Raw genomic sequence first — 9814 nt, forward strand, 5'->3', positions numbered from 1 at the left:
GAACCTCTGTCTGTCATTTTTCACTTTGCTCCTAGTTTTGTAAAGTTGATATGAAGAAGCACCTCACTGTCCCATCGACGACACTTTTACACACATGTCGCGCAATTCCAACTTTCCCGTACCACCGAGCACAATTCCAATCTCGCCGCCGCCGCGCATTCGTTTTGACCGACAAGCCGACGAACTAACCGTCAAAACTCTCACCTTCGAAAGCCCGAGTGGTTGAAACCACTTGAAACCCTCGTTGACCCCTTCGAAACCCCTCGTGCACATACGACACAAAACAATTCCGAATTTCCTACACAACCGAAATATTCAGTTGTAGATCGACAGCTTACCCCACAACCTTACGAGATCGCAGTGCAGTAATGTGGGGATCTACAACCCCACGACGGCATGAAAACACGGGTGATATGGCAGGAGGCGCAACACTTCAGGAGTTAGTGGACGAATTTCATAGCTTAGTAGCATGGGTTCATTTTACATGGTTCAATTTCCATAGCTTAGCTAGTTATTGGGGACGAAATAAATCCGGTCCTATGCCGGCATGTTGAGGCTCTGCTTCAGGTAGATAGCTTGCTCCTCCAGGATAATTTCTCTTCTTTTCTCTCTCCAGCTAGCTCAATTTATGGTTTCTCCCTCCCTTTCGCTTTCTTTGGATGATTTCATTTAGAAAATCCCGATAAAAGGGCTGGTACTCCTCCAGTCATCTTTCTTTTTCCTGGCTTGCCCTTTGCATTACACAGGCCGACAACATAGGGTAAATAGCTCCTAGGAGCTCATCTCCTTTAAAGAAAATACTATGCACCCTCTTATTTGATATTTTGTCTGGTAGACTTAACATTCGCATAATTAAATCGGTGGTTGACGTCTCGGATTTCAATAACCGGTGCATCGATACCCGGGCGGTCGCTCAATAGCCGTGGCATATCAAATGCAATAGCCGCAATGAACATCGACAAGAGAGTCGGAAAAGTAATATTTAACTGTTTTCGCCTTGCCAGCTTAGAAATAAAATTATCCCAACAAGTTCTACAATTTTTCTTATACTAGTTGCCCGTTGACCGTGATCAAATACCCCAAAACCCTATTCCAACTACCGATCCGATCTATACAACCCACAGTCCATCCAAAATGGCAAAACCAATTGTCCTCCAACTCGGCGATGATATCCGCTGGAATCATGACCAACACAGCAAGTTCCAGGATGTCTTCGAGATCCGCCGGTCCTACAGTATGTCTCGGCCGGAGTTTATCCGAGCCCTGAAAGACCGTCAATTCGGCGATTTCTTTGCCATTTACCGCCCATTTTGGAATACCGGAGGAGAGATGGGAAACTGGGATGAGGAGCTTATCTCGCTACTGCCAGATTCCTGCAAGGTATATGCCAGTGCCGGTGCTGGATTTGATTGGGTTGATACTGCAGCTTTGGCAAAGAAGGGTATGTATACAACGTCACGGAACAATGAGAAAACTTAAGTCACGGAGAAAGTAGCTAACATTTTTCAATCTACCCAGGAGTTATTTACTGCAATGCTGCAGCAGCATGCACAGAATCCGTCGCCGACGCCGCAATCTGGCTCATAATCTCAACATTCCGCCTATTCTCTTGGTCACACATTGCCGCACGTGCCCTTGATGCCGATGCATTTGTTGATGCAAACCGCAATCTGGCAATGGTATCACACAACCCCAACGGGCACACACTTGGAATCATTGGATTTGGCCAGATTGGACGGCGCACTGCCGAGAAAGCCTTTTTAGCCATGAACATGAAGATTCACTATCATGACATCGTGCAGATGCCCGCACACCTGGAAGCCGTCTCGAAGGCAACATACCACAAAAGCATGGACAGCCTTCTCGCTGTTTCAGACTGCGTGATGGTTGCTACGCCGTTTAGCGGGGAGACACTTCTCAATGCATCTCTACTGGCAAAGATGAAGACCGGCTCGCGACTCATTAACATCGCTCGTGGCAAGTTGCTTGACGAGAATGCCCTTGTTGATGCTCTGAAGAGTGGTAAGCTCGCTGCTGCTGGGTTGGATGTGCACTACGATGAGCCACGTGTTAGCCCTGAGCTTGCAGGTATGAAGAACGTTGAGATGATGGCACACAATGCGGGTGCTTCGGTGGACTCACATATCGGTTTTGAGAGGTTGGGTATGGAGAATATTCTTTCTTTTTATCAGACTGGAAAGGCTGTCACTCCCGTTAATGCACACCTAGTCGCTAAAGCGACAGGGTCAAAGCTATAGACAGTATAATGGAATCATTATCATTGTTAACCTTGGTTCTCGGACGTCCTACTCGACGCCCACCCTTGTAGAGAATCGGCTGCAGGCAATGGGGGTGTATAAATTGCTTCACGGTCTTGTAACGATCTTTCCTTCTTACCTCCGTGTACCGTCCATCCTACCACCTTTCATCCGCTCAATCAGTTGCTTCTTCAAGCGTGCCAACTTATCATCCAGCCTCATCAAGCGTGTTGCAGTATACTACTCCACGCCCACCCTCATACCTCATACCTCTCTCCTCCCCGGTGTCTGTCCCGCCGCAAGGTATGTAAATAAACCAATTGAGACACGTGCCTTCCGGCAATCTCGTCTTATACATGAACCAACTTGACAGTATGCTAACCTGCTTTGATAACTAGCATGAACGGACAGGCTGCCGCAGCCCCGGCTTTGACCCCCACCATGACCTGGGTCACCCTCCGCCTGGCCTTCGAGGCGGGAATTGTCAATCTTAAGGCCAGCATCGACCGACGTGCGGCCATGGCAAGCAGCCCCCCTTCGACGTCGACGAGTTCGAGGCTCTCAGCAAGCACATCTGGGAGACCAAGGTCGAGCTCGCCAAGCGAATCCGCCGCTTCGGCGACCCCGTTGGCGCCGCCATCCTCCGCGGCAAGTACCGCCAATTGATCGGGACCATGCCCGATGATGATGGAGTCATCCCCTGAGCGGGGCATGTTCTTATGTTTCGAACCCTGGCCCATGTAAGTGGGCTGGTCCCCTTGCATAGGTCAGGGTTCATGAATGAAATTCAAATGCTTCGTCACAACTTCATCTTTCATTAATAATAGTAAAGTAATGTAAATCTCAGAGTATTCAAAGGTATCAAGCGGACCAGTACACCTAGCATATATCATTCACTCCTTGGAACATTGTAGATCGTCACCCTAGTTCTTCATAACGGCCTCTGGTGGTTGAATACGGCCCGGTGCTTGAATAATTGCGCCGGGGGAGTCAGGTCCAAATTGCTGGACCGGCCCTTCATGTGGATGAATAGCTACTTGCACGCCGCAGTTTGTACAGAAGTGGTGCGAGTCGTGACACATCTCCATACAGAATGGTAGGAATGCACAGCAAATTCCGCCGAAGAGACAGCAGCACACAGCGGCCATCCTACAAAGGCGAGAGATTAGAATCATCAGAAGTAAAACCGAGCGAACGGTGAGGTGAGGATATATCAATACTTACGATGTAGCGCTGGTGCTTTCCTTGTTCACCCTGGTCTGAACCTCGTGGAAGCAAAACGGACAACAGATTCGTCCGGGCTCTTCACCAAGATTGGCCAGTGGAACGACTCTCTGGGCAACAGGAACTTGTGGACCGAGTGGTGCACCTTTCTCGTTGGTCTGGGGTAATGTAACTGCCGGTGCAGGGGTTGTGATTGCGTCTTTCTCGTGCCTGATTGTGTTAGCTTGGACGGTTTTCTTTGGACCGGGAAGCATACTCATCGTATTGTGGGGGAGGTCCACTCTCCGCGGGAATGATCGCCATTGGGTCGTCGGATACTGGCAATGATCTTGTTGTGGCTGTAGTTGGCTCCAGCGTCGGTGATACTTCAGGTGCTATGGGCGACGCCGGGGGCAATGCTGTGGGTAACTCTGCGGGCGATGTTGTTCCATCTACTGGCGCTGTTTTTGGTACAGTCGCTGTCCCTACTGCAGAATCTGTAATTGATTCTGCGGCCATGGCCGGTGCAATGGGCACTGTTAAGTCTTTGTTGTTTTCCATGGTGGGCAGTCCGTCTGTAGCTCGGTAGGAAAAATAAATCGAAGATCAATTTGTGCAAGGCCGTCTTCCTTAAATGTCAATGGAGCCAAATGTGGGGTCCAAAATCAATACGACAAAGTCAAGGGCAATTTGAGGCTTAAACGCAATAAACGGCACAGCAAAAGGGGCCACGGAAATTAGAACGACGATCTTGGCCAATCATGGCGAATTTGTATAGATCACATGGTTTGGCCCCCGTGTATGTGCCTAGGTCAGTGCTCGCCACAGCCCCCTAGGGTCTAGCGAGCTTCCTTGGCTTGAAAAGATGAAAAGAAATGAGCCTTGCAAGGCTCGTGTGTAATGACTCATCAGCCATCCGGTCTATTATTACAGTGCCAGACATCTTGGTAGTGAAATATCTCGCTTGCATGTCTGGGCAATTATCGGCTTTGTTTAATTTTCTGTTATGGAGTACGACTGAAAATGAACATATAAATTGGAGTTTCACCGCTGGTACTACCAGTCAGTCGCACTCAATAAACTGGATCTATCAGAAGTAAACATGGAAGGCTGGCAGATAATATCAACTCAGTCCATGGAGTACAAACATCTACCATGTGAAAATACGGGCTTTTATGGATTAGGCCTAGTGAGTATGTATAACATTTCTATGAGTAGATCGTGGACCGATTGTACAAGGTAGTTACCGGATACCGTCGCCCCCAGTGATGGCGATATTAAGGGCGATTCACTACTATACATCTAGCGCGACTCACATATTCACTCCCTCTTTCCACAGAAAATCGTTTCTACAAGACTTGCTTTCTACCCAAGTTCATTCTCGCTACCCCAGAAGCCCGTACTATTATATCCACCTCGTTTACGCCCCGACGGCCAAGATTAACAGAACCGCCAATGAAACCGACGCCTCCTCCCACGATGCACGATACCAGCCCAACAGCTTGACGAGTATCACTGCGGCCATCAGATTGCAGAATATGAGTGAGATACTGAACTTCCACAACAAGGTATAGCGCCGTACCGCCAAGGCAAACTACCTCTGTCATGATATCAAGTGGTATGATGGCATTTCGATCAGATCTACCTCGGAAAGACCTTCGGAAAAAGCTATGTCTGCTAGGCTGAGAAGTCGAATATCAGGCTTACTTATAGCAGTGCCCGCTGGCTCGTTTTCAGAACTTTTATCCGCCGCTCTATAACCAAATTGACAGAGGCAATTGGGGTTTATGGAGTCACGTGCGACTCTTCCAGCGCCTTCCTATCTAGGCAGGTGTTCGTTCTTCTACGGTGTCTTCTGTTCCGCCTCAAACTTCCGCCCGGCTTTTTCACTCCGCTTCTTCTCGTTGCCCGTGGCTCGTGGCTCGTGACTAGCCTCGCTTGCAGTTCACGCTATTCAAAAAGGCCATAGCTGAGAAGACTACAAACCATCACCGTTCCGTTTTTACTACACCAGTCTGGACCAAGGCTCTACATTTTTGATGATCGCTTTCCGTCTGTCTGGTGCTTTTGCTGTTGGTCTATCTCTGGCCCTTGAAGACTCGCGATGGACGAATAGGACAGATATATCTAGTCAAAGGAAATATCCGTGGATGTCTCTGGCGATGTTGTAGTATGGTGGCTTTGGCTTCGGTTAGCTTCGGTGCTATTCGCCTTCCCCGTGATGGCAATTGGGGTTGCTTGGCCATCGACTCTCTTCCAAGTCTCGATAAATGAATGGGAGAAACATCTTAAAAGAGCATATCATCTCTGTCGCTAACATGGTTGTCCCCAGCACCTTTATGATTCCTTTATACCTGCATATCCGCGCAGCCATTGCTGATATCCCAAGGAAAACTTCAGCAGGCTACCAGATGCTTCATATATTATGCGGGCAGTGGCGCAGGATATTGTCCGTGCTACATATTCAGAATCCAGATTCTTCCGTCTTCTGATGTTCATTGATGTGATACGCATATAAACACAAGGTATATTTTCAATTAGGAAATCATGATAGAATTCTTTTCAATATGTTGCAGATAGGAGAAATACAGGTAGGTACATATGTATTCAATTTATACACCTCCAGCAATTCCATTCCGGGTATTTGATTCTGGCATGCAAGCAGTCTACCACATGCACCACGTAGCTGTACAACAACCCCAAACAACTATTCACAGCGAAGGCCCACGAGAATCCGTACGAGGATACCCAATCGTAGCAAGGACCTGTGTCAAATGCTCCGGATTTTCACGCAAAGCATCCCACTCGCCCTCAGCCTTAACCATCAGCGTCGCAGCTAGAATAGTGCCATTCAGCGAGAGCACGCCGTGGTCAGCAATATCACGCGCCGCCGCGCTGTCGACGGGGACAAGAGCGGTCTCCTGTCTGCGCGGGCAGATCATCATCGTCGAGCAGGTCATGGCTAGGTTGTAGCTTATAGACGCTGGTCCTTGTGTGGGGAGGGACTCGGTGTCCTGGCTTGGTGTTCGTCCGCGCGTCGCTGCAGCTGCGGCCTTGTAGATGGCTATGTAGATGGCGTGCAGGGTTTCGGCAGAGGGGTTTGGTGGGATTGGGAGGGCAAAGTGGGCAAAGGGGAGACCTGGCAGGTGCTGGAATTTGGGTGTTGGGGAGGGGGAGGTTGGTTGGGAGGTGAGGAGGTCGATCAGTGGGTGCCAGGACTCAGAGCCCGGCTGACGCATTGCTTCGACGGGGAGGAATTGGAGATGGCGGTGGGGTTGGCTTGCGCCGCTGTCGTCGCCGGAGTTGAAGAAGGCGAAGAGGCTCTTTGGAGACGAGCCGTTTGTGGGTCGCGATCCATCGTCGTCGGTGTTCCAGGCTTTTAGACACTGGTATGTAGCCTCTAGGTCTGCCTTGTCGAGTATATCTGTCTGCGCCTGCCAGTCTTTTGTCACGAGGAGGAAGTGGTTCGGGATGACGGGGAATTTGTTGAGGATGAGGTTGAAAGCGGGGTTTTCGGGCGGAAACTGGGCGATCAGAAGATCCGGAGATGGATTCTCGAAGGGATCGGGCTTTGGGGTTTTCGGGCCATTAGAGGGCTTCAAATTGGAGGGTTTCTTTGCGAGGGCTGGGCAGTAGCGAAGTTGGTACTGGATTTGCAGGTTAGAACTGCCGTGGTCGGAGTCTTAGCGTCACTCACCGATATCCCTGCGGCATTGATGATGGACAGATGGGTTGAGGAGAACACGAGATGGCCGGCATCTCGAGCAGCTGTGAAGTGTCTTGCGACCAGAGTGGGGAGGTTTTCTGGGAGTCCTAATTGCATCGTGGAGGTTGAATGGAGTTAAGACCGGGGAAGATGGCAGAACACGGGGGTGGAGATCGGCAGATGGTTAGGTACGGAGTAGTCTTTTCTACTTTACAACATAGACTACACTGTTCTTGGCCAAGGAATTAAAATGTGGAATTGTTTTTTTTTTCTTTTATGTTTTCAATTAGACACTCATTTTAAGTCTCCAATTAATAGTGTCCTGGTACAGATCCCGACCAGCAGGATCTGGCATACAGCCATAGAAGACCAGGAGAGAAAACAGAAAACAAAAACACAAAGGTCATTCAAACGTATCAGTCCCAAGGTATCATCCATAATCCGTATTCAGACAAATCGCTCGTCAAGACGCCACTGCTGTACGGAAACATGAAACATGAAAAGAAATAGACACGAATGGGCTTCCAAAGGTAAGGGAGGAGGGGGATAGTGAGTAGGGAGTAAAGGGGGAAAAAGACAAAAGGAAGTCGTTTAAGCCATTAATTCATTGATGGAAATCTCATCATCATGGGACAGTTCTGGCAATAGCATCGCCGGCTGACCCATAATATGAGGCGAAGGACCGTTCAACCAAGGACCACGTTCCTCCTCAGTGGCATTCAGCACACCCTCAGCGCGCTTCAACGTCTCGACATCCAGATCGGTAACGTAGGCATCGCGGTGGGTGCCATCGCCTGCGCCACCGGGGAGTCTCAGACGAACCTCGAACTCATTATTGAGCATCATTTCATCTTTCCACAGACGGCGCGGGCCGTCAAAGACACATAGCACGCGCTTCTTGGTCTTCATGCTGCTGCTGGGGCAGCCCCAGGACTGGGGGTAGTTGCCGCGGTTATTGCGGCGGCGGGTTGCGACAGCACGAGGCTTGGAGGAATTCTTGGAGATGGCATTGCCGGAGCCGATAATAGGGCGAGAGGTGGGGATGTTGCCCTTTGAGGATCTGGGTTTGGTCTTCAAGCCGCGCCAGTTAGAGGGGTCGTGAGTATCGTCGTCGTCTTGGTCTTCGTAATCGTCGAATTGGTCGACTGGGCCAGCCACGTCGAGTAGTTGGTGCTTCTCCATGGTCTTTTTGACCTCCTCGTCTGAAGCGACCTCTGCCAGACGCTGCTGGTTGATCGCCTCTGAGGGCTCTTCTTGCTGCACGACGCGGAGAACGCAGTCGTCCAGATGCTCGTAGAAGTCCTGCGCGTTGCTGAAGGTCGATGAGCAGGTTGAGCACTTTCCTGTCGCGTCGGGGCTATAGTTTGTGCCCTTCTTGGCTATTCCGGGGCTGCGCTTCCGGCAGTTTGGTGGGGTTTGTTCCACGCCGTGGACGGAGGTCAGGTGGCGCTTGAAGACGTCGGCGCGGTTGAAGCTCTTTTCCGCGGGGGAGCCGGACCCGGGGCAGAAACCGCATACCATTGTTCCTTTGTAGTGGGTCAGGGTGTGGCGGTTCTTGTCATACTTGCGGGCGAAGCCCTTGATGTGGTACTCGCAGTTCAGGATCGGGCACTTCTCTGGTCGCTCTGACTGGTGAGTCAACATGTGGGCTTTCAGATCTTTGAAGACTCGACCACAATCGGGGTGTGGGCAGCGCCCTTTTTCTTTGGTGTCTTCGTCTGGTTCAATGCTGCTCAGCGCCGGGCTGTGTTGCGAGCGTCGGGAATGAATTGAGGAAATAGACGATCGCCGATCATAGATCGAGAGCGGTCGTGAATGCGACCTGTGTGGGACCATGAGGGGAGATGGCCCAGTGTGTTGTAGTGGGTGTGAGCCGGGCGAGGTGTGATGATCTGCGATGTCATTATATGGGAGAGGTGATGGGGCGGGAGAGTGGGAGATGTAATTGGGTGGCACGTTTGAGTAGGAAGAGGTGGGTTGGTCGGGATATGAGATAGTCGGGGTAATTCCAGGCCCTTGTTGCGCCGGTTGAATCAATGAGGGATCTGGTACGTATTGTTAGTATACCAGATAGCTTTGGCGATTGATATCAAAACGTACCGACAAAAGGGTCTGGGAATTTTTCTTGATAGGGCATGTCTATGTCCAACGTGCTTCCCATGTACTCCGGAGAGAAAAGATCGTTCATCACTGCGGCTGGAAGACCCAATCCGTGGTTCGTATTCACCCAGTTCTCCTGGAAGGCGTGTGCGGTTCCTGAGTATGGTGATCCCATTGCCGAAGAAGATGCGCTAGCAATGGACTGCCCTGAAGCAGCAGACCCAGTGGGAATATATGGCTCTGCAGAGTGAGAGGCGGAGACCGAAGGGGGTGTGGCGGGTATAGAAGAGAAATATGTAGGATTTTGCAGATCTGCAGACTCCAACAAAGGGTGGGTATCGTAGTAGGAATTGGAAGCATGCGACATATCGTGGCCTTGTGTGTAATGGGGGATACTCTCAAGGGGGAAAGAGAACATAGAGGGATCCATGGTCATGGGATCGAAGTATGGGAGTTGTTTATGCCTGGCAGCTTCAACAGCCATCATCTTGGATCGGGCGTGGAAAGGGAAGAGAGTGAAATCGGGGTTGGATTCGAAGGTCGTCAT

General features: G+C 50.3%; 5 protein-coding genes across 5 annotated transcripts; 1 reads left to right on the top strand and 4 right to left on the bottom strand.

The window, feature by feature from the left end:
• Window positions 1–1134: 1134 nt before the first annotated feature.
• Window positions 1135–2258, top strand: N7471_009353 (D-mandelate dehydrogenase-like dehydrogenase; the record flags this gene model as incomplete). The annotated part of the gene is made up of 2 exons (XM_057282072.1): window positions 1135–1441; window positions 1519–2258. 2 exons carry the CDS (start codon window positions 1135–1137, stop codon window positions 2256–2258), a joined length of 1047 nt encoding a protein of 348 aa, XP_057132955.1.
• Window positions 2259–2635: 377 nt separating this feature from the next.
• N7471_009354 (uncharacterized protein) lies at window positions 2636–2971 on the bottom strand (the record flags this gene model as incomplete). The annotated part of the gene is made up of 1 exon (XM_057282073.1): window positions 2636–2971. The coding sequence occupies one exon, from the start codon at window positions 2969–2971 to the stop codon at window positions 2636–2638; it is 336 nt and encodes a 111-aa protein (XP_057132956.1).
• Window positions 2972–3106: 135 nt separating this feature from the next.
• Window positions 3107–4188, bottom strand: N7471_009355 (LITAF-like zinc ribbon domain-containing protein). The gene is made up of 3 exons (XM_057282074.1): window positions 3739–4188; window positions 3483–3692; window positions 3107–3407 (listed from the first exon to the last, which is right to left on the bottom strand). The coding sequence occupies exons 1-3, from the start codon at window positions 4020–4022 to the stop codon at window positions 3182–3184; spliced, it is 720 nt and encodes a 239-aa protein (XP_057132957.1). The 5' UTR covers window positions 4023–4188; the 3' UTR covers window positions 3107–3181.
• Window positions 4189–6172: 1984 nt separating this feature from the next.
• Window positions 6173–7284, bottom strand: N7471_009356 (uncharacterized protein; the record flags this gene model as incomplete). The annotated part of the gene is made up of 2 exons (XM_057282075.1): window positions 6173–7108; window positions 7159–7284. The coding sequence occupies 2 exons, from the start codon at window positions 7282–7284 to the stop codon at window positions 6173–6175; spliced, it is 1062 nt and encodes a 353-aa protein (XP_057132958.1).
• A 474-nt stretch (window positions 7285–7758) lies between these two features.
• zfpA (uncharacterized protein) lies at window positions 7759–9814 on the bottom strand (the record flags this gene model as incomplete). Its single annotated transcript, XM_057282076.1, has 2 exons — window positions 7759–9212; window positions 9268–9814. 2 exons carry the CDS (start codon window positions 9812–9814, stop codon window positions 7759–7761), a joined length of 2001 nt encoding a protein of 666 aa, XP_057132959.1.

The sequence above is a fragment of the Penicillium samsonianum genome, assembly GCF_028829775.1.
Source record: "Penicillium samsonianum strain IBT 33392 chromosome Unknown utg000005l_segment0_segment0, whole genome shotgun sequence".
Lineage (NCBI taxonomy): Eukaryota > Fungi > Ascomycota > Eurotiomycetes > Eurotiales > Aspergillaceae > Penicillium > Penicillium samsonianum.